Source organism: Rhinolophus sinicus, linkage group LG12 (genome assembly GCF_036562045.2).
Source record: "Rhinolophus sinicus isolate RSC01 linkage group LG12, ASM3656204v1, whole genome shotgun sequence".
Taxonomy (NCBI): Eukaryota; Metazoa; Chordata; class Mammalia; order Chiroptera; family Rhinolophidae; genus Rhinolophus; species Rhinolophus sinicus.
The window spans coordinates 57,981,965-58,006,086 of NC_133761.1; the positions used below are offsets into that span (position 1 = coordinate 57,981,965).

General features: G+C 37.4%; 1 protein-coding gene across 4 annotated transcripts in view; it reads left to right on the forward strand.

Moving 5' to 3' along the window:
* The window catches only part of EPRS1 (glutamyl-prolyl-tRNA synthetase 1), a 49,699-nt gene that overhangs the window by 15,685 nt on the left and 9,892 nt on the right, over window positions 1-24,122 (forward strand). For 2 of the 4 annotated variants that reach the window (XM_019742201.2, XM_074317014.1), the window contains 17 exons: window positions 183-267; window positions 687-746; window positions 1,033-1,053; window positions 6,364-6,474; window positions 8,328-8,464; window positions 9,316-9,523; window positions 10,109-10,221; window positions 12,748-12,865; window positions 15,007-15,366; window positions 17,098-17,331; window positions 18,356-18,618; window positions 20,112-20,163; window positions 20,609-20,818; window positions 21,190-21,262; window positions 22,613-22,692; window positions 22,925-23,026; window positions 23,673-23,828. In XM_019742201.2, coding sequence (XP_019597760.2) covers window positions 183-267; window positions 687-746; window positions 1,033-1,053; window positions 6,364-6,474; window positions 8,328-8,464; window positions 9,316-9,523; window positions 10,109-10,221; window positions 12,748-12,865; window positions 15,007-15,366; window positions 17,098-17,331; window positions 18,356-18,618; window positions 20,112-20,163; window positions 20,609-20,818; window positions 21,190-21,262; window positions 22,613-22,692; window positions 22,925-23,026; window positions 23,673-23,828 — 2,383 coding nt within the window. The remainder of the gene's footprint in view (window positions 1-182; window positions 268-686; window positions 747-1,032; window positions 1,054-6,363; window positions 6,475-8,327; window positions 8,465-9,315; window positions 9,524-10,108; window positions 10,222-12,747; window positions 12,866-15,006; window positions 15,367-17,097; window positions 17,332-18,355; window positions 18,619-20,111; window positions 20,164-20,608; window positions 20,819-21,189; window positions 21,263-22,612; window positions 22,693-22,924; window positions 23,027-23,672; window positions 23,829-24,122) is intronic. The other 2 variants (XM_019742281.2, XM_074317015.1) reach the window with 1 other exon arrangement.

The following is a 24,122-nucleotide window of genomic DNA, read 5'->3' on the forward strand; positions in this document are numbered from 1 at the left end:
AGCAGTTTTCCTCTTCCATGCACTTGGGCTCACTTGTGCTGTGATCTATGCAATTATTATAACCAGCTCTTATTCCATATACTTAACAAGTTGAATATAATATTCATTAATGTATTTCATACTCTCTGCAACTACATATTTAACAAATTTCCTTGGTCCTTACAAATGTCCCTATTTCCCAGGGATGACCCAAGATTTCCTACGGTTCGTGGCGTACTGAGAAGAGGGATGACAGTTGAAGGACTGAAGCAGTTTATTGCTGCTCAGGTGAGTTATGGTTTCTTTTCCAGCTTTTCTGCTCAAATTTTCAAGTGTCTGTTGATATCCCTTTAGTCTTTGTTATTCCTGTTTTTCTTTCTATTGTTCCTTAGAATACAGGGGCAGAATATTTTTTTAAAAAGAATATGTTTAGCGCCGTTAATAACAGTGGAACATTGAGAGTATCCTAAACTCCTAAGCTAGAGTTGGGCAATGGCAGCTGTTGTATTTTTACCCAGTAAAAGATAGGCCTGTTGACTGGAACTGTTCATGGTAACCAAATTAGCTTGTACATAATAAGTTTTATATTCCAGTGGAAATAAACTTGCAAGTAATTATTGGGCTTATTTTTTCCTTCATGCATAGCTTAACTTAAAATATCCTAATTAATACTCATCCTTTATGTCATTTTATTATTGTTTTTCTAGGGCTCCTCACGTTCAGTTGTGAACATGGAATGGGACAAAATTTGGGCATTTAACAAAAAGGTACAGGTTGTGATTTTTGGTCCTCTTTTTCTTATGCTTAACTCCTACGTGTAGAATTTATTAGTGTGCTCATGGTAGAGAAACTTTTGTGAAGAACGTTATCATTTGCAGACTTTCAGGAAAATGGAATGTTTTCCTTTTTTAAACATATAAAGAGCATTAAGCTTATTAACTATACCGAATAGCTAACAGAGATTAAAACAAGCAAATTTGGAGTTTGGGGAACAGTAAGTTTTTTCCTTAAGTCTTTTATGAACACTTTGCATTTCATTTTTCTGCTTTCAAGCTGCGAGCTCTCTGTAAGAAGGTATTACTTAATGCTTTTATTTGCCTTACTTAGCACATAGCTTCTAGCATATTACATGTTATAACCTACCTGAGCTGTTACACAGCTTTGAAGCACAATCACATTGATACAAAAGACTTGCCTATACAAACCCACTGAAAATGCATTATTCCTAGTTTTAAAAAACATGTCCTCTAGTTTTCTTAGTGGCAAAGGGAAGATGTGGCTAATTCCATTCTACCTTTCCCTTGTGTGCTGAGAGGACAGTTTTAAAGTTACGTAGCCCATTGAGTTGCATTGAAGGTTCATTCATTATGATTCCTGTGTCTTATTGAATCCAGCTTTTCACCTGTTCCTTAAGTGAAAGTCAAATGAGGAATACTGCATATTGACACTGTCAATTATTAATTGGAAGCAGATGCTTAGACACTATAATAAGGCAACTCATTCATGTGCCATGTTTTTAATTAGGGTTTCTGTGATTGTGTTCTGTAAATGTTTTTTTCGTATTGCTGCTTGATTGTGCTGATGCCTTGCCTCAAGAAATAGTTGCTTGTCTTGCATGTCTTGAATTTATTTGATGTAGTCTTTTGTGTTTCATCAGTTTTTCAGTACATAAAGGAATTAATTGGCTCTTTCTGTTGCTGCAGTTACTAATAATAAATACAAGTGGAATTCACAGGCAAACTTAACATTGCTGTACTTTATTCGTAATCCAAATTTTAAAGGTTTTAAGTTTTAATAAAGTTTTACACGTATACTTAGTTCAAATATATGAAAAATATTTCTCTATAATCAGATAATTCTATAGGGTCTGTTAAAATGAACAGCATATTCCCCTGTCTTCTTTCCTTGCGTTGTCTCTCCCTAGATAAATTACATACTTTGGGCTCTTTGAGATAATTATTTTGGTATTTATTGCCCATACCTCTAAATGAGATGTGTGTTGCTACTTCTTGTTTTTTTTTAGTTTTGGGGCATCATAAGTTGACCTCCCACAATGGAAGATGAGGATTTAGCTCTCTTACTTTTTCTCATGGCTTGTTAGTTTTCTTGTACTTGATTGTTTTGGTTGTTTTCCCCCCTTATTTGTTTAGTTTTCTAACTCTGGCTCAAACTCTGCTTAACTTTCCTACCAAAATGCACATGCTTCAGGTATTCTTTCAGTTTCATCTTGGAGATGTCTTTGCCAGACCCTCTACGCTGCTCTGATTTGATCTGGGTTGGTGACCCGGTAACTTCTGAGCACAGCTGTCTTCCCAGGCCAGGTCTCTTCCTCACTCTGGAATTCGCTTCGCTTTTGTTCTGTGATGAGTCATCTGGTTCTTGGATGGATCTTCCTTCTGTTTTTATTACTTTTTTGCTTTGCTGTGCTGTGTCTTCTGGTAGTTCACTAAGAAGGGGAGCCTGGGATAAAGAAGATTTTTGAGACCTTGTATATGACCTGTTTTTTCTCTTTCAAATTTCATGATGATGTGTTGTGATGTGGGTCTGTTTTCATCCATATCCATTGGAAGAACATGTGGCTTCTGGTCTGGAAACTCATTCCTTCAGTTCTGGGAAATTTTCTTTTCCTTCCTTCCTTCCTTCCTTCCTTTCTTATTTTCTTCTCTCTGGAACTCTTCTTGAGCAGATATTGGGCCTTCTGGACTGGTCCTCTAATTTTATTTTCTCTCTTATTTTTCTATCATCGTTTGACACTATTTTCTGGTAGGTCTGCTCAACTACCCTTCGGTTGAGTTTTTCATTTATGCTGTCATATTTCTAAGATTTCTCTTTTGTTCTCTGAGTTTTTGAGATAACATCCTGTTCCTGTTTCATGGTTGTAATATTTATCAATAGTATATTTTTTTCCTTATAGCATCTCTTTTTCTCCAGGCTGTTTATTTCGGTTTTTCTTTGATATTAGAGGCGTTTTCCAGATGTCTGATTAGCTTTAGTTATCTGCTTATGTGTCACATGAGGACTGACAGAGTGTTGTAAACGCCAAGAGAGAAAGTTGGGCTTGTCAGCTGAGCCTCACTGTAGGGTGATCAGGCTAGGCCAGTTAGTTGAGAAGCCTCCATGCCGATAACTTCCTGTCTTATTTCTTAGATTGTGCAGTTTTTCCAGAGGAGTTTTTTCAGTCACCTGTGTGTAATGTGACGGCCTGGCTGCTGGGGCTTTTGAGTCAAATTAGGAAGACTGCTGAGGGCCTTTGCATCTAGTGTCGGACGAATGTCTGGATACCCTGGTCTCAGTGTAGTGCCCTCACTTCAGCTGTGTCTGGTGTCTCCCTCCTTTTCACGGAGTAAACTTCCGCTTTCTTGCCAAGATAGGGGAGAGGCAGTTAGCTGATTGTGTGGAGCAGAGAGAAGATGCTTCCATGTTTTTCTGCCGCTAGAATTTTGTTGCCATATCTCCTACCAATCCTTTTGGATTTGTGCCTGTAAACAAAACAAAACCCTTCATCCCTTTTTGTTGGGGGTGTGGGAGGGACTGAAAGTAGATGAGTATTTTTCAGTCTGCTTTGTTTATTCCTAAATCTATAGGATCTTTTATCATCAAGCACCATCTTAAAAACAGCACAGTTTAAAATTTTGATTGGTAGTGAAAATGAAGTAATTCTGCTTGTTTTGTTTCTACAGCTGGCCTTCGTGGCATCTCGGTGTACTTCCATCACTTCCCATTCCCTCTGACCCTCGAGGTACAGATCTCTTATTTAGGGCTCACGTCACTTTCGGTGTCTACTTCCTGCTTTGTTACTTCATAGCTTGTTCTACCTACCTTCCTCTCCAAGCTCTGCAAATAAAATGTAAGCGAAGCATCAGTAACTAAATTCAATGCCATGGCATTGTGAAGTAAGCGATAAGGGCGGGGCCGAAACATTCTTTGGATACAACTCCCACTCATAACTCAGCATATTTTTAAAGCATCTTCTGCTGAAAGACACGAGGGGACTAAGTCCAGATTAGCTGGAGCTCCCTACATGATCCTTTGGAGAAAGAGCTTTATTTATAGAGTATATGAAACATGGTAAAGAAGAGAAGGGACAGTAAGATGTGGGGTGGTTAGTAATCTCAGTATCCCTCTGAAGAGACTGAGCCCATTTACTTAGCCTCGCCTGACTTTTCATCTTGACAGGAAACTAGGGCATAATTTTTCTGTCATAATTGAGTGGACTATATATAGTTGGGTTGTTTTTTTTTTTAATTTACCTTGATACTAGTGGGTATCTAATAACTTACTCTACATTAACCTCACTGATCTGCTTGGTTTTACGTAAGTTTTAAGATTTAAAGTTTTCAGCCGGGGCAGAAGAGTCACAGCTTTAAGGTGTTCATTTCAGTTTAGTTCCATCAACCGTATTTACTGTTTAATTTAAAAACTTATGTTAGTGTTTCAGTGGTATGATAATATAACATTTTTTTCCTCAGCTCTCATCTCAACCCCTTTACATTTGCCCTGGCTAGTAAATAAAGTATGTAGAGACTTCTTTCCTGTCCCCTTCCCCCCCAAATAAGGAAAGTCTTCCTTCAAATGAAAAAAGTTTGCATAAACCCCAGTGAATAAAAGTGTATGTGTTCTGGGTGGGGTGTGATAGGGGGTCTGGAGTTCTGTGTTCTTCAGTCGTATGCCTGTCCTTTACCCCCCTGCTTGGTGTCTATCAGGGCGATCTCCTGAAATCCTTAAGACTCTGGAGAACTTGGAAAACTACGGATCCAGAGATTCTTAGAATTGTGCAATTTAGAGCTGAGAGAAACTTAAACCTTTTAATCCAAGGTTTCCCAAACCTGTCTGATCCCAACTGTCCTGTGGAATGCTTGTTAAAAGTAGATTTCCAGTGCTCACTTCGGCAGCACATATACTAAAAGTAGATTTCCACACTTTAGACTGTTAGAATCATAATCCTTTAGGGTTAAGTGTCCTGAAAATCTGTGCTAGCCAGTGCCCTAAGTAATTATAATAATTAGTCAAGTGTGAGAAGCAGTCTTTTACTTCTTTTGTCAGTTGAGAAAAGGGAGCTTCAGGGAACTGAAGTAAGTTTCTCAGGCTGACTTGTCTAGTTTTAGCTTCTTTAAAGCAATTGTGACTGGCTTAAATACTGAACTGAGTGGTCACAAATGTTTGATCATTCTGGCCCTAGACGCTGAAAGAAAGCACCCTTAACTAATAAGAATGACCTTTAAGCCTCAAGGAAGGAAAGAATGAAACAGTAGCTTAGAGAGACTGGTACTGATGTAGTCCTGGCATGAAATATAAACAGCTGGAACAGCAGACCGGGTAACTTGAACAGCTTTTCATATTTTTTATGAGTGACCTTCTGACGATGGTCTCGTCTCTTGAGTTCATTCAGAATTTCTGCAATATTGTTCTTTTCAGAAGCTGAAAAATACTCTCAAAACAAACCAAAAAACTGACCAAACAATGGCAACAACAAAAAAATACAAAAGAAACAGCCAAGTTTAATTAACCACACCATTTCCTGTGTCCTTCTAATGAGAAGAAAAGAACTTTACTGAGCTGTTTGATGCTGCATTTGCTTCGACATCCTTTCTTCTTCCATTTGCTGTATTTAGTGTCTAAACACTGCTGTTGGGCTTGGTCATTTTAAGTTGAGCAGTGAAAACAGCACGTCAGGTCCAGAAGGCGGTGCTGCTGCTGTTTTGGGGGTGGAGTACTGAAAGCATAGGGAATATGACCATCTGTGCAGTTAATCTGCAGGTGTTTATCAGTTACCAGTGTGTGCCAGGCCCGGGCCAGGTTCTGGGAATACAGTGGTCCCTGTAGGTACAGCGTGCAGACGCGTAGACATGTGTTCTTTATACTTTTAATCTGTAGAATTGCCTTATTATAGTGAACTAATGCGACTTTGCTTTTGGTGGTGATGTGTTGCCTAACACTGACTGGACAATTCTGCTAAACACACGTATCTGTGTACACCTTCAAAATGGACTTGTCCAACAACAACACAAAACCGAGTGTAATATTTACCTGTAGGATCAATGTGTAGCCCACAGGATGAGTTTTCCTTACCTTCTAATACTGGAGTTAAACATTATTTTCAAAATATTTCTAATGTTGTGCTTTAACTAATCGGTTTCTTTTCACCTGTCAGTGATTATTCTTGGACAGGAACTGTCAGTCTTTCACGTGGTCTTCTTTTATGATTGTTTTTCTCTTTTCTACTTGACAGTTAAAATGTTGGAGAAGACTTAGTAGGTGAACCAAAAAATTAGTAAATGCAGTAACAAAGAAAGCCAGTTAGTCTTCCTATGCTTTTATTTTATTTTACTTAAGAAATTTTTAAAAATACCGGCATGTTTTAACCTGAGGATGCACTTGTTGCAGGTTATTGACCCGGTGGCACCACGGTACATTGCGTTACTCAAGAAAGAGGTGATCCCAGTGAACGTCCCCGAAGCCCGGGAGGAGAGGAAAGAAGTCGCCAAGCACCCAAAGGTCACCCTGCAGTTTCACAGCGTTATCGTCTCTGTTAAGGAAGGGGCAGGATGATAAAAGGGGAAGTGTGCTTTGGTGGCCGTAGCAAAGCATCATATTCCACTCAACATCATTTATCAGGAGTTGATACTAATTGAAGTATATAAATATTTTTGTGGATTTCCTGCTGAAGAAATTTATTCTAGTAATAACCCATGGCACCTCACACAACTGTTACACTCAGTTGGTGTATTCTGTGGTGATCGCTTATTAGTATGTAATAAGAATTCCTCTCTTCCTGGAGTCGGTTTGAAAGATGAGGCATTACAAGTCATGCTCTTGCCTTTACATGGAAGCTGAAGTATGTTCTCTGTTCACTAGCCTATTCGTCTTTAAGCCAAGACGTTAGACCTAGTAATACCGAATTACAGCTCATGTCCAGAGTTTGTCATGCTGCTATTTGCTCTGTTGTAGAAAAGATCAGTGAAGTGAAAATGATATCTGTCTAAATTCAGAATGTGAATTTCAAATGCGTGTAGCTGGGAGTTGGTTGTCGTCTTGGATTGTCATGACTTCCTTGGTTGACAATCTTGAAGCAAAAGTAGATCCTTTTATTGCAGCTTCGTAAGTTGTCTATAAACATCCTCATTATATAATGAAGATTATGTCCACAGACTAACTTATAAACAAATAGACTAAGATAGTCATAACCTGAAAACTTATGTTCATAGACTCACTCACACGTAAGATCATGTACGTTGTAAAGCACTATAAATAAGTGGTAGCCTTTCTGACCTTAGCTATTTTTTAATTTTAAAGATTTGAGTTATTTTAAGGAGAACCCTAATAAGATATGTGTGTGTGCGCGTGTGTGATTGATGGGATTTTGCTTTTATCTTACTTCTGATTGTTCAACTAGGTGAGTAGTGGTATCTGACGTATATCACCCACTACAGTTAACTTAAACGGGAAGCTTACTGAATGTTTTAAAATTTGAATGGTGAGAATAAAACTTTTTAAGGGTGCTTATTTGTTAAAGTGACTATGTTCAGTTAGCATAAGTGAGATTACTACTGCTCATTATTAAACAAGAATTAATTGATTAGGAAACGCCCTTTAAATGATGACTGGATTACTAACTTTGATCTGTGGTGTTTTCATTATTATTTCCCTCACAAAGTATTCTGTATTTAGTTTAGCCTGTCAGTATTCTGTTCCCAGTCCAGCCTAATATAAGTTGTTACAGCATACTGACTTTTCTCAAATGCATTGGTACATTCCTTGAACAATTATTAAACACATGCTATTTAACATTTATTTCAAAGGATCTTTTTACACTGTTTTCTTCTGAATTCTGCCCAATGAAAACTGAAACTTAACAAGTATAATATTTTTATTCCCCACATCTCTTTTACTTCACATATATACTGACAGGGCAGAAAACTTATCGGTACATACGTAATTCTATCTTCAAAATTTGTATTCTAAAATATGAAAGGTCCACAGTTACCTGCTAAAGTGACATCTGTTGTCCTATATTGCTTTGCAGCCCCCAGGCAGAAATGACTTTATTTCCTCCTTTGCTGCAAAAGCAGTGAGATTCAGGATAGTAAAGCAGATTTCTGGTTAGAGGGATACTTAGCGACAAATAATGCTGTCCTAGCTCTGCAAACAATGATTCAGGTTGGAAGGGCAGCCTAAGGGGCCGGCCACCCCATCTGACATTGATCAGTTGGCTGACCCAGTGTCACAGAGTTGGATTCAGACTAACACAGATAGCTTTCGTGCATTAAATAATAAATTGGAAGAATGTATAAATTTGCACACTGGGTTCAATAAATTGTTGTTTCAATCACTCCCTTTTCACCAATCAGAATCCCGACGTGGGCTTGAAGCCCGTGTGGTACAGTCCCAGAGTTCTCATCGAAGGTGCTGATGCAGAGACGTTTTCGGAGGGTGAGATGGTAACATTTATAAATTGGGGCAACATCAACATTACAAAAATACACAAGTAAGAACCTTTTGTTTCAAATAAATATGGGAGAAAAGTATTTTATGTTTATTCACTTATTAAAAATTACCTGGTTCACATATATTGATGTTGTTGACTGGTAAATCTCCCTAGGCATGGGTACCACAAATTCGGGAACCTAATGTTTTTTTTAATATATGTTCCAGTTTAATAATAGGGTATCAGGATATCTTTTGCTTGTGATGTTGAAAATTAGTACATCTAGATATATGGTCTAGGGCCCCTTTTTATCATCTATCATTGTACAATTGCCTGGTAAAGGGATTCTCTGGACAGAATTTGTCTATATAACTTATTTTTTATCCTAAAATCTGTTTTAAAATTCATTTTTTAATGATGAATATGAGCTTCCCAGTTATACTCTGCTACACTTATATATCTGATTTTAAGATTACATAAATGGAACATAGTATGCTAAGATTTATTTATATAAACTCAGACATCTTAATTGTCCTCTCATTGCATATGATTTCAAGTAATTATTAAATGTTTTTAAATACAGTATTTCAGATTATTTAATGCTTAGTACAGATGACTTTAAAATTTGTAATATATTTTTTTAAAGTTTGTAAACATTTTCATGTTCTTTGTCAGATGTGTATGGATCTCTTTTCCGGTGGGTTATTAGTATCTTGGTAGCAGGGATTCTGTTTTATTCATCTCTTAACCAGTATATGTCTGGCACATATTAAAAGCTCAAATAAATGTTTGATTTGAAATTTGTAGAAAGAAACTTCCTTATCTATTTGCTACAGATACAGAACAAAGTAATGCATTTTTATAGCAGTAGCGGTTTATTTTCTTTAAACACTTTTAAATTTTATATCTAGAAATGCAGATGGAAAAATTGTATCTCTTGATGCAAAGTTGAATTTGGAGAATAAAGACTACAAGAAAACCACTAAGATCACTTGGCTTGCGGAGACGGCACGTGCTCTGCCTGTTCCAGCAATCTGTGTGACTTACGAGCACTTGATTACAAAACCAGTGCTGGGAAAAGACGAGGACTTTAAGCAGTATGTCAACAAGAACAGTAAGGTATTTCACCTTCCCTGTCACACAAACTTCTCTTTAGAATTTTTAAAATTAGTTTTAGGTATTTGGTTCCTCAAATGGAAAAGATTTGTAGAATTTTATTAAAATAAAAAGATGTGAACGAGTAATGTTCCCATTTTACAGATTATACAAAGTGAGGCTAAGTAACTTGCCCGAGGACATACAGTAAATGATGAAGCTGGGATTCCAATCCAGGCTCTGGCTCCAGAGCCCTCAGGCTTAAGTGCGTTGCTAGCATGTCTTTCAGTCTATGTGCTTCTTGCATTGCAGTTCACATTTATGGTGGGAAAAGTTTTTATACCTGCAAGGACACCAGTCAGGTTAGTTTAAAGTTTTCTAGACATCAGTCAGTTTATAAATGAAAACTTTAAAAATTATGATAAGTGTAATTACTTACTTTAATACTTCACTGTTTCATTGTGTGTGCTTAAGTCGTAAAATTTTTAACATATCTGTTTAAAGTGGGAATATTCTAGCTACTGGAAAAAGCTGCTTGCATTTTAAAGCTATTTTTAGTGCTCTGATTTTGAGAACGTATATTTTCCTCTTATATTTCCACTGTTACAGCATGAAGAAGTAATGCTGGGGGATCCCTGCCTTAAGGACTTGAAAAAAGGAGACATTATACAACTCCAGAGAAGAGGATTCTTCATATGTGATCAACCTTATGAACCTGTTAGGTAAGTGAATGTGACTGAACATCTAAATGAAAATGCTTCAAGTTCTTATAGTAAATCATTCTTAAAAAATTCAACTTCCACTTAATACTGTACCTGACAGTTCTCTATTCAGTTTGATTTATTCTTCTATATTTAATATTTCAGACTTTAATAAGTGACATCTTCGAAACAGCATAATATTAACAAATTCATTTCTAAAACTAAACCATCTTATAATTCATCTTCATGTAGTCCAAGTATAAAGAACAAATTTCTCCAAAGTTTCTCACAAATGGCCGGTACGCACATGAAAAGCTTATTAATTATTCGGGAGATGCATAGCAAGATCACAGTGCGGTGGCGCTCCATACCCACTGGGCTTGCTGTAATCAAAAGGCTAGACAGTAGCAGGTGTTGAGGATGTGGAGAAAGTGGAACCCTTGTACATTAAAGATAATGTTGCAAAATGATGCAGTCACTTTGGAAAACAGCATGTCAGTTCTTCAAAAAGTTAAACGTAAGAGTTACACTATTTTGCCCAGCAATTCCATTCCTACACATATACTCAAGAAAAATAGGAACGTGTGTTCACACAAAGACTAGTACATGATTGCTCACAGCGGCCATATTCGTAATAGCGAAGAGGTACAGATAACCCAGCTGTCCATCAGCTGATGAATGGATAAACAAAATGTGATACAGCCATATAGGGGAATACTATTCAGCCACAGAAAGGAATGAAGTACTGATTCATGCTACAACATTCATGAACCTTGTAAACAGTGTAGTAAATAAAAGAAGCTAGTGACAACACATCACATATTGTATGATTCTATTTATATGAAGTGTCCAGAATAGACAAATCTGTAGAAGCAGTAGATTAGTGCTTGCCAGGATCTAGAGGAATAGGGAACTGGGAAGTGATAGATAAAGGGTTCAGTTTCTTTTTGGGGTGATGTAAGTGTTCCAAAATTAGATAGTGGTGATGGTTACACAACTATATAACCATTGAATTGTATACTTTCAAAGAGTCAATTTTTTGGTATATGAATTATATCTCAGTGAAGCTATTATTAAAATATATTAAAGTGGTATGAGGTGATCAAAAAATACGGTGAATGTTTAAATAAAAAAAATTTGTTACCGTAAAAGACATTGCCATTAATTCTCCTCAAAATATTCCCCCTTGCTTTGAACATACTTATCCCATCGTACTTGCCACTTTCTGAAGCAGCTCTAGAACTCCTCTTTCATGAGTGTCTTTAGTTGCGATGTCATGGCTGCCTTGTCCGGAATCATTTTGACTTTGGGGAAGAGCCAGAAGTCGCATGGTGCCAGATACGGTCACTAAGGTGGATGAGGACACACTGTAATGTTTTCATCGGACACAAATTGCCATCTACCAGAAGCAATGTGTGTGACATGGAGCATTGTCATGATGGAGGATGATTTACGGCACACTTTAAAACACTCCTCTCAAATGTAGCTCGCACCCGACTGACTGCACCAAACAGGTTGAAACTTGTCACACACTGTTACTAAGGTTCGACGTGCTGCTTCCCGTATTGAAGATCTCTGCCTTTCCTTTGGATGGCACTCGGCAGCAGCATTCACCGTATTTTGTTATCATAACGGAAAGGCGCCATTTCACATGTTACTTCTGGTATGGCAGTTTCTGTCAAATAAAAACATTCTAGTGTGTCTGTATCCACCTTATTCACCGGACCTGGCACCGTGCGACTTCTGGCTCTTCCCCAAAGTCAAATTGACCATGAAAGGTAAACGTTTTGAATCGATACAGGACATCGAGACAGCCATGACAGCACAACTGAAGACACTTACAAAAGAGGACTTCCAGAACTGCTTCAGAAAGTGGCAAGAACAATGGGATAAGTGTGTTCAATGCAGGGGGGAGTATTTTGAGGGGGATTAATGGCAATGTGTCTTTTATTGTAATAATTTTTTTTTTAATTTAAACATTCACTGTATTGTTTGATCACATCTCATAGCTCCTATTGTTACTTCATTCTTTCTCTCTTGACTTTGTGGCTTTTCCGCAAAATTTGAAGAAATCCTTTGCTTGTGAATCGTCTCGGGGCAGCGGAGTTTGCTAATTACTTTACCCTTTAGAATTGAGAATTCTCATAAAATGAATGTTTTGCAGAAATTGTTCTGCATATAAGCAGAGTAGGTGTGATATGTAGATGAATTTCCTTTAAGTCAAGGGTGAGCCCATTAGCATTCACTAATGTCATTTCTGGTGGCAGGTGGGGTAGATGTATTTTTGTCCTGGGGTTAACTTGTTCATGTCGGTGAAAGTTCATAAATTGGAAATTTATAATTAGCACTGTCAATTTTTATTTATATATTTATTGTTTTTAAACTACTCTGAAGAACCTCTGATTTGAGTAAATAGAGAATGAACTATTTATTTATACTTTGAAAAGCATTAACAGTGCCATTGGATTAATCTAGGAAATCGGTTTTAATAGTTGTTCAAATAATGTGCTTCTAATAAACTTTATTGGCCCTTCATTTTCTTTTCAGCCCATATAGTTGCAGAGAAGCTCCCTGTGTTTTAATATACATTCCTGATGGGCACACAAAGGAAATGCCGACATCTGGGTCAAAGGAAAAGACCAAAGTAGAAACAATAAAAAATGAGGTAAATATTGACTTTTACAGATATGTCTTTAATCAGTGATTTTTCTTATCCTCGGCTTCAAAATCTACTTCTTTACAAATGCTTGTCTTTCTTATTGTGGAGACTGAAGAAGACAATAACTTACTTTTGGGGTTTTTGTTATCCTTTCATGTAATATTTTTAAATAACTTGCAAAAAGAAGATTTTTAAAATTCAATTTTAATATGTGAAAAAGTAAGAAAGACTAGATTAGAAGAATATTTTTAGAAAAGCTTTTTTTCGTACTAGAACTGTAGTAGATGCTTTTCTTTTTAACGGCCGATCTGCTTTAGTCAGGAGCCTTGGGGAGAGCAGAGGGGTATGGTGAGGACCCGCTGTTCTTAGCTACTCACTTTATACGTGAAAAGGAAACAAAGCCTTGCCAGAGATTCCAGAAGTCGTTATTGACAGAGTCAGGACAGTGACCTGGTGTTCTGGTTTCCTGCCTGGACTTTCTATCAAACTCCAGGGTCACTTGGTCAGGAGCTCCCTACAGTCAGTGAGGTTTGGAAAAGAGAAAAAGGACAGGAACTGCTATGTTGTGGATGATAGGAAACTGTCTCACTTGCCTTTTTCTTTCCTTTGCATCTTGGAGGTAATGCTCAATCTCTTGTCTTTAACAATGAATTAGGGATCTGCCTGGCAGTCATGGTCTGAAGGACATTCCAGGTGTTCTAAGTGCAGACACAGCCTCTGTCCTCATATAAGATGTGGATTTGAGAGGTTGTGACGTGTCTGGAGAATTAGGGGGGTGTTGTGTAGTCCAGAGGTCCGCACGTTTCTTCAGTTCACAGCACCGTCTGTCCGTAATTCTGTCATGGCCTCTCTTAGGCTAAATGAAATTCCTAACAGTTCTTTTTAGTAGTTAAGGTCAAACAACTAGGTAAATATTTATATCCCAATAAGTTAGTAGTAATTTGAAAAAAATTACACATAAATTGAAAAAAACAACTTAAATTTCATTTTTAAAATATTTTCTTAAATGTGAAATATTTTAATTCCATTCTTAAAATGATATACAAATTGAAAGAAAGAAATAATACTTTTATTTCTTCCTTTAACCTTGGACTCAGATTGGTGACTATCATTTCCTGTTCCACAGTGATTCTCCGTGGTATTTGATTTTTAACACAGTAGCTGTGAAAAATCCAGCTGTGCAAAGATATGATACCAGTGATTTCAGCAATGAAAGGAATGTAGCGCACTTTAATGTTAAAACTGAACCACCTTAAACGTGTAGTCTACGTGGTGTTTGACAGATGCTGGGTCTCAGATGTCCTCCAGTGTTTCAACTACCCCTGGCATCCCTGTGGATTTTCTGTGGCACCCATAATGTGGCATCCATAGGTGTTGGCAGTGGGGTAGTCCTTGGAGATTTGGCAGCAGAGAAAAAACAGTTTGGAGAGTGGGTTGGATGTAGGATTAGAGGTGTTACGAGGTCAGGAAGCCAGAGGATGAGAGCACGGGGATGTAAAGTGGGGCATGAATCCAGGAGGTAGAAGCGGTAAGACAGTAACTTAGAGTTTTGTTTTGATTGAGTAGGTAAATAAATGGTAAATAGCCTGAGCTGGGGAAGACAAGCACATACGTTTATTAAGAGAGACGAGTTTGGAAGTATTTACAGTGGGAATGTCATGACTTGAGCTTTTATTTATTTATTTATTTTTATTTTTTTAAAGATTTTACTTGGGAAGGGGAACAGGATCCCATTGGGGAACAGTGTGTACTTCCAGGCCTTTTTTTCCCAAGTCGTTGTCCTTTCAATCTTTGTTGTGGAGGGCGCAGCTCAGCTCCAGGTCCAGTTGCCACTGCCAGTTGCAGGGGGTGCTGCCCACCATCCCTTGCGGGAGTTGAACTGACAACCTTGTGATTGAGAGCCCACTGGCCCATGTGGGAATCGAACCGGCAGACTTCAGAGTTAGGAGCACGGAGCTCCAACCGCCCGAGCCACCGGGCCGGCCCGACTTGAGCTTTTAATTTACACAGATTAAACACTGTGTGGTCTCTGATTTACAGTTTTTGTTTTAACTTGAAACATTATAAAACAATCCAGTTGATAAAATTTTGTGGGCAGACATGTAACATTAACTAATTGTTTTACTTTTGGTTTTCTGCCTTTATAGATGACAACTCCTAGTAAGAACAGACCAGCGCCACCTGTGACTAACACTTGCGCTACTTCTGAAGACTCCTTGGGCCTTTACAACCGAGTGGCTGTTCAGGGGGATGTGGTTCGTGAATTAAAAGCCAAGAAAGCTGCAAAGGAAGATATAGATGCAGCTGTGAAACAACTGTTAGCTTTGAAAGCTGACTATAAGGAGAAAACGGGCCAGGACTATAAACCTGGAAATCCTCCTGCTGTGGCCGTCCAGAATGTTTCTTCTAAATCCTCAGCAAGTGCCTCGGAGAGGAAATCTCTGTACGATGAGGTTGCTGCACAAGGAGAGGTGGTTTGTAAACTGAAAGCTGAAAAAGCCTCTAAGGTGAGTAGGCTGGGACTGGAACATGGCGAGACACCACTGCGACGTTCCCACTGCGAGGTCGGGGAGACTTCCCTTCTTAGGGGACTGTCTGCTGGAATGTGTTGACACAGCAGTCAGCATTCACCGAGACCTGCTATTGCTCTGTGCCAAGGTCTGGAAATACCTACAAGAAGCAGCTCACCATCTAGTGGGTGGGGGAAGAAACGTATATATTGACAAGAATCCGGTGTCATGTGACTGATACGTAGACATTGCTCTGAGAAATGTTGGTGGCTGTACATGGCAGGGAAGGAGGGAAAAAGTCATCAAGTCAAGCACAGTGTTCACCATCCCTCTCTCTGGACAGAGAGGTCCTCTATTTTTAGAGTTTTATTCTATTTTTACTCTATTTTTAGAATGTCTCATTCAGTAACGAAGTGGTTTGCCCATCTTAATTTTCTCCTTTATTTCAAGTTGTAATCTTGCCAAACAAAGGTTGTTGTTGTTTCTTTGTTTTCTGTGTGAAATGTGTGCCATCTGACTTTAAACTCTAGTGAATAGCTGCTTATAGGGTAAAATGGAACTTCTTTCAAAAATAGGCCTCTTTTTGTAGAAATGTTTGCAGGAAAGTCCCTTAACTTTCTGCCCATTTTCTTTCTTTTAGCTTGAAGTTTCTTTTTTTTTTTCTTTCTTGATTCTAGTATGTCTGATTAACTATGTCCTTTGTCTTAGGGCCGGGTAGATTTTGCTCTGAAAATGCTCTTAATTCTAAAGACACTATAAACACGAGACAGGTCAGGAATACAGATCCCACAGCCTGTACTCCCTCTGAGTGGTGCCTGCTGTGACAGACGCCAAGTCAGTAGGCTGCACAAGCAAATGGGATTTGATGTCGCACTGATGCCAGTTCTTTGAGGGTGTACTGTTGCTTCCTGCACTCCTTTCACCCCGCTTAGTTTCCTGCCTTTGGTTGGGTTGCTCTCAGTTCTCTGGAGCACTGCTACCATGTGGCAGCAAAGCTTGGATGCCTGATTTGAAGGTACTTTTTCCATTTTGATTGATGCTTGGCTTCCCGGTGGTCTGTTGATTGGTCTGTGGTCAGATAGTACCACCATTCAGGTAAGGCGTCCAGCTTTTCGCTGCCTGCATTGCTGGCCTTCTCTGTTAGAGAAGGGTCTCTGTTGGGCTGTTTCATTCTTTCTCAGTATAATTATGTTGAAGTATCAGATGATGACATATATTGGTGAGTATCTCATTAAAACCTCAACATACCTTCTCTTTTCATTGTAAATTTTAGAAAGAGTGATGTAACTATTTAGTTGGGCCCAAACTGTGTGGTTTTTCAATACTGTATTTAGTGTCTGTTTAGTAGGCTGAAGAAAATGAGGTTTGTTGTCTAGGCAAAGGTGATTTTTACTCTGATTTTGTACATTCTGACTCTGCTTACAGACCCAGGGCATGGACACTGGAAGTTTGCTTGGATGTTTTATTATTTATTTGTTTATATATATGTAAGATGGAAAATTACAATATTATATGTATATGTGTTTGTGTTTATTTTTATAACTTGTGTATAGGATTATGATATGATTTGTATCTTTAACTTTTCTTTGGCTTTAAGCTATTATTTTAAGTTGATGATTTAACTCCTTTGTGCTTGGTTTTCTCCATGATTGTTACTTACAGGAATGGTTATTTTCAGAAATTTCAGAAAGTATTAAATAATTTATCTGTTTTTCTCTTTTATCTCAGGCTAAAATAAATGAAGCTGTAGAGTACTTACTTTCTCTGAAGTCTCAATATAAAGAAACGACCGGGAAGGAGTACATTCCTGGTCAGCCCCCATCATCTCAGAGTTCCGATTCAAGTCCAGCCAGAAGCTCTGAGCCTCGTGGTCCAGAAACACCAGAAGCCAAAGGACTTTTTGACAAAGTAGCTTCTCAAGGAGAAGTTGTTCGAAAACTTAAAGCTGAAAAGGCCTCTAAGGTTCGTGTGGCATTTGGTTTGTGTGTTTTTGTTTTTTGCATTACATTTTCATTGCCTGGAACACCTTCTGCCCCATCAAATCTGGCTCACTTGTACTCATATATTTTCAGTTCTCAACTCTTTTATCCTGCCTTGTAGAGAAGCGTTTGTTGATCCTTTCAGCCCCCAGCTAGATTTGACTAGACATTCTCATATGACACTGCCTTTCTCTGATACGATACTTAAGCAACTATATTTCAGTTACTTGTCAAATTGTCGTTTCTCTCTAGTTTGTTAGATCCTTCAGAATAGGGATCTAGACCCAAGCAGGGGCTGGCTCATCCTAGGCCCTTGTGCATACTCTGTTTGACTCATTCTTCTAAAGCCCTTTCAATCTCCAAAGGCAAGTTTTATTGTGAACCATGGTGCAGTTTGTGCTAATTGTATTATCTTTGTGTGAACAAGAGTTTTTGGGATAGATTCATGAGTGGAAAACAATAAGTCATTATAGGTTTTGAAGTTTAGTACTATTAAAAACTTGATTAACTGTCATCTTTATAATTGTGAAATGTTCAACTAATGCAATTTAATGGATCTTAAATGACAATAGTAGACATATTATATACTGGTGCTTTCTAATGGAACTTTTTGCAAGATGGAAATAACAGTTTATAATAGTTCTGTCCAGTGCAGTCGCCAGTGGCTACTGAGCACTTGAAGTGTGGCTATTATGACTGAGGAACTGAATTTGTAATTGTATTTAATTTAAATGTACATAGCCACATGTAGCTAGTGACTACTGTTTGGACAGTGAAGTTATAGTTCTAGTTTTTAGTCACTCTTTTGCACAAGTCTATCCCTGTATATCCTTCTGTTTATTTTCAGTAGTTAGTGTATGTAACATTCTCGACCCCTACCCTACATCATACCCCTCTGCCTTTAATTATGTTTTCAAGTCTGCTTATAAAGCTGGACATTGGTGCTTAGGCAGCGATTTAAATGAAATATTGTAAACTCTTCTTTTCCCTCTCTTGTTAAACTAAAGGATCAAGTAGACACAGCTGTACAAGAACTCCTTCAGCTGAAGGCACAGTACAAGTCTCTGACAGGAGTGGAGTATAAGCCTGTCTCTGCCACTGGGGCTGAGGACAAAGATAAGAAAAAGAAAGAAAAAGAAAATAAATCTGAAAAGCAGAATAAGCCTCAGAAACAAAGTGATGGCCAAAAGAAAGACGCCTCTAAAAGCCAAGGCAGCGGGCTGTCGTCCGGAGGAGCAGGAGAAGGACAGGGGCCCAGGAAACAGACCAGGTAACGAAGCACAGAGCGTTCCTTTGAAGTGAAGCAATGTTTTGAAGGAATTCAACTCTCACGTTATTTTTTTTTAAAACAAAGTTTAGTTAGTTTGACTATCACATTAAGTCGGAGAATGCTAAAGGTACAATGTCAGCAGCTGGCTTTTGTGAATTTTCTGTGTATTTATTTAAATAGATAACACATTTACTGGCTTGGTGCAAGAATCGCAGAGCATATAAAGTTCAGTGAAGTCTCAGTCCTATGCTTGTTGCCCATCTTCCCAGTCCCTCCTGCCACCATGATGAATTGGGTCCCTTTTGTCTCCCTTTTAACACAATTGGTAGCCTAACTGCGCACACATTGTGCTGTACCTCACAGGCAGATTTTTGTAATGAGAATCTTCTGTGCGGATTAAATGCGAATTCCATTCTCAATAGGATTTTAATAAAACTGGTTTGGTTAAATATAAAACAAAGCTGGTTTAAAGACAACAGTGGACTAGATGGTGTGTCGATTTCCTCCCATCCATGCGAGTCCCCTGTCTGGAGTCTCGTCCTCCGAGTGCAGTGAACTGAATTTCAGATTCTGCCTCTCATCCCTCATATCACATACTCAGTGATCTCCTTAAGCAAGAGAATACAGCAGTTGTTTTTCTTGCCTATTGAACAGGGTGATCAGATTTACATAGTAGTGGCAGAGAGACTAGAACTTCTCATCTTTTTACCTTCTGACTGCTTGTGAAAGCGCCAGGTTTCACATATTAGGCATTTGTTGAGATGTGTCAAAGTGAAATAACAGAATTGAAATGTAAATTCATCAATAAAGCCTTTTTTGTAAACTCTAAATAAAAAGAGGTGCCTTTTATAAAACATAACTCATGGGTAGATTTTTCTCTGGATCCTAAGACCACAGTTCCCTGAATAATTGTTGGCATGTCAAGAAAAGGATTATCTGCAGATCTAATTTATTTTGGAAGCATCTACTTCTGCAACTTTTATTTAGTACAGTTAAAAGAAGAACTTGTAGAATATGTAAGGCTATATATGCTTATATATGCATACATGTAACACATAGAGCCATTGCTTTCATTATTTTTTCCATGTTACTTTTAGTGAGACACTGAGCCTACTAATTATAATTTCACCTGGATTGAGGTTGGCAAAAGATTCTTATTTTTTAGTGAGAGAGTACTATGTGAATAGGCTCTATCTTTATTACAAATACATTACCCTGTGAAGAACTTTGTAAAGTGTATGTCTGCATTAAAATAGTTTTTGTTAGCCTTGGCTTTCCCATATTTTGTGGACAGTACCACTACGTTTTAAGAGATGACTGAACTGTTTTCTAGGTTAAAAACATTATCTTGGGAATGAATAAAGAAGAAATATATAGAAATAGCTCATACTGAAGAAAAACTAATCTGTTTTGAACTTCCGAGGTTTATTTCCATTCAACCTAAAAGCAGTTGCTGAATGAAGGGATTTATATTTTATTTTTCATATCTGCAGGTTGGGTCTTGAGGCAAAAAAAGAAGAAAATCTTGCAGATTGGTATTCTCAAGTGAGTATGCATTCAGTTGATTTTTGTTTTAAGTTTCTCAAAGGTGACAATGTATTTAGATTCTGAAGTCCAGACACAAAGTAATAATGTATAATGCCTTTAATAATACATAGTGTCCTCATTTAGCATGTCAGTTTTCAAAGCATGGTCATATAAAGTGAATCAGAAGTAGCCTATGAGATAATCATTGTTTCTTTTTTTTTTTCCAATGGTGAGCTAAAGGGATTAGTCCAAAGTCACAAAGATAGTAACAAGATTGGAATTCAGTCCTAAGAGTTAGGGCCCTTGTGTTCCTCAGCATAGAAAGGTCTGTTTTAGGTGCACAGGAAGAGGACGTACCAGCAGGGGACGCCTCTGGATTTGAAGTTGGATTATCGTGCTCTTGGCACTTGTACTAGAATTCTCGTTCAATTTAGGCTTTAAAGATGGTTTTTCTTTTAAAAAGGTCATCACAAAGGCAGAAATGATCGAATACTATGATGTAAGTGGCTGCTATGTCCTTCGTCCCTGGGCATACTCCATTTGGGAATCCATCCAGGACTTTTTCGATGCTGAGATCAAGAAACTGGGTGTTGAAAACTGCTATTTTCCCATGTTTGTGTCTCAAGGTGCGTTAGAGACAGAGAAGACTCATGTTGCAGATTTTGCCCCTGAGGTAAGTTAGCTCGCTTTATTTGTACAGTTTTTGTCTCATAAACTCAAAAGTGTACTTTCAGTTCACACTTGAATAGTAATTTAAAAGGCAAGTTATAACAGCCAATTTAGAGAAACATGAAACCATTTAAAAAGTATTTCTACCTTCAGGGCAAGTTATGATTCTGTTACATTAAGTAATTAACTGGCTTTCTCTTTTCTCTAAACATGTGTAAGGACAGTAAGTATCTACGTTTTCTCACAATGAACAGCAGCAATTATTTTAACTTACCTTAATTGACAGAGCAAAAATTCAATTAGCGATTTGCCAGCATTTGTGCTATTTCTCTAAATACTTTTTTAAATGTATAAAAAATGATTTTATCCTCCTAGGTTGCTTGGGTTACAAGATCTGGCAAAACAGAGTTGGCAGAGCCCATTGCCATTCGTCCTACTAGTGAAACAGGTGAGGATGGGCTTTGAAGCACAGGAGAAAGCTCATTGAAGTATTAGCGACAGCTTCTAGAGCTGAGTCTTAACTTTTATTTTGTGACATAATCCTGTTGATGATATATATAAAGTTTAATGAATGTTAATAAAGATGAATGCAAACTTAAGTTGTATGGAATTTTGTTCTCTGTACAATATTCATTACAGAGCTCTTTATCATTAGGATAGAGGTTTTTTTTTTTTTTAATATGTCATTTTTTATTTCATGCTATAATTTTTTAGAACTTTCCAAGGAATTTTATTCTTGGAATAATTTTTGTTCTTGGAATTGATTTTAAAATTAGAAACACTTAGTTTTCTGTGTTTTTTACTTAAAATTTTTACTTAAAATTTTGTTAGTCATTTTATATTACACTCACATTCGTATAAGGTTTATATGTTAGTGATGTCATGTACATCTTCTATTCTGACAACAGTATAGTGAGGGAGGCCGAGGTAGCTATTGTTACCTCCATTTTGCAGGTAAAAAAGAGGTCTCTGAAAGGTTAAGTGACTTTCCTAAATTTACGCATAGTAAATGTGAGTGCCACTTGGAAATTTGGAGCCTTGGTCTTGTCAGTGTCTTCCAAAGTAATTATCTTCAGTTAAGGATTGATTATTTACTCTTTGATGCTTCTAGTGGCACTCTTGTATAATATCATCGTGATGCATTATTGAATTATGACACCAGCTATATCTCACATACCAGATTGGCAAAGTTTTGTTTTGTTCTACTAATTCTAGATAATGTGGAGTAGGCCACGATAAGACAGGTACCTTCACATAAATTAGCAGTTCAAGGCAAGAGCTTTCATACCCTGGGTAGATGCATCAGATAGATTTACTTAAATTCTGATTCTCGTACGTAACTGTGCTGAATTCAGCAAGTTAACATCTTTAAGCTCAGTTTTCATATCTTTAATATTGGAATTATAGTTGTCTACTTTGTGGGTTGAACGTGAGAATTGAACAGGGTAATGAATGCAAAGAACTTAACAGAACATGGTATATGCTAGAAGATCTTCACTTAGTGTTTTAGTGTTTTTAGAAACAAAACAGCTGAAAAGCAGTCAAATTAAATGTCAAATGTAAATCTTACTGTGAAAAACATAAAACATGGTCACCTTTGGATAGAGGTATTTCCTTGGTTAGTCTGCTTTATGAAATACATAATAATATTCACTGACCATTACGAACACTGGAGACACATTTACACACACACAGCATTCTAGTTCCTATTAATTATGTTGTTGGTTTAGCTCTTAGCAGCCTCCAGGAGAAATAAAACCTTCAGCGACTAACTGCCTGTGTTTTCCTATCTTTTCAGTCATATATCCTGCGTATGCGAAGTGGGTGCAATCACACAGAGACCTGCCCATCAGACTTAACCAGTGGTGTAACGTGGTGGTGGGTACACACCCCATCTTACGTTCTTTCACTGTTCTGCTGCTGCTGCTTTTGGTCCTTGTTACAAAAAGCACATTTTGTTCTTTCTGATTTGTATGTTCAAAGGATTGGGAATGGAAGCATTTTTGAAGGACTTTGGATCCCAATTATGATTTCTGGTTACCACATACAATTATTAATAAAAATTGAAAAGCTTGCCCTAATGACCAAATTGTCTTCTTGCTTCTTCCAGCGTTGGGAGTTCAAGCACCCTCAGCCTTTCCTGCGTACCCGTGAATTCCTTTGGCAGGAAGGACACAGTGCATTTGCGACATTTGAAGAAGCAGCAGAAGAGGTATAAAAAGAAGTCTTCCTCTTTAAGTTCAATGTTATGTTCTATTTCTTTGTCCACGCTGCGCTTTTTTTTTTCTTTCTCCAGTTGTAAGTAATGCAGTGTTAACTATTAGTAATCATTTAATAAGTTGAAATTTGATCTGATCTCACATAACTTTAAAAGGATTTCTTTATAAATTATTTTGTTACCTAAAGTTCACGTATTCTTGTTAAAAGACAAGAATAAGTGAATTCAAATGTACATGGACTTAAGACACTGCTTATTGAAATTTTATTGGAAAATGTGCTGTTTTTTTAAATTTTCAGATGAAAATATTTTTGAACTTCAGTGTATAGAAGAAATTATAATCCCATGGGTGAAATTAATCTTCAGGAAATTTTCACTCTGGTTATTGTATATCTTTCAAATGTCTTAATTTTGTCTTACATTCTAAATTTACGTACATTTTTAAAAGTTCCTGAGCTTCTTTTCATACTACTTTGTAGGAATGTCTTCCTTAATAAATTCATGCTGGCTGCTTTAACCTTTCAATAATAAAAAGGTTTTTCCCACCACAGTTAGCTTTAAATAGTACAGTTTTATAGATCTATAATAAATAAGTAAACCATAAATTTGAGCACTTTTAAAACATTACAAATGTTTACAGGTCTTGCAGATACTTGACTTATATGCTCAGATATATGAAGACCTCCTGGCAATTCCTGTTGTGAAGGGAAGAAAGACTGAAAAGGAGAAATTTGCAGGAGGAGATTATACCACTACAGTGGAAGCGTTTATATCTGCTAGTGGAAGAGCTATCCAGGTATCGGGGCTGCTGTGTGGGATTCATAGGTGACTAAGCACAACCCGTGGGCAGAGGCAGCGAATTACTTGTTATCAGAGAAGTAGACTCTTAAAAAATTGGTAGTTCGTGTACTTTCTAGACCATATTCTAATTTTAAGCATATATGTCTCTTTGTTGTATCAGTTGTGTTTTAAAAATATATTTAAGATAAAAAATCAGGGAAATAAAATAGGACTAGTGTCATTTTAAGACATGATTATCTTATTTTCAACGGCATAACAAATTATTAAAATTAGAGCCCATATTTCTATT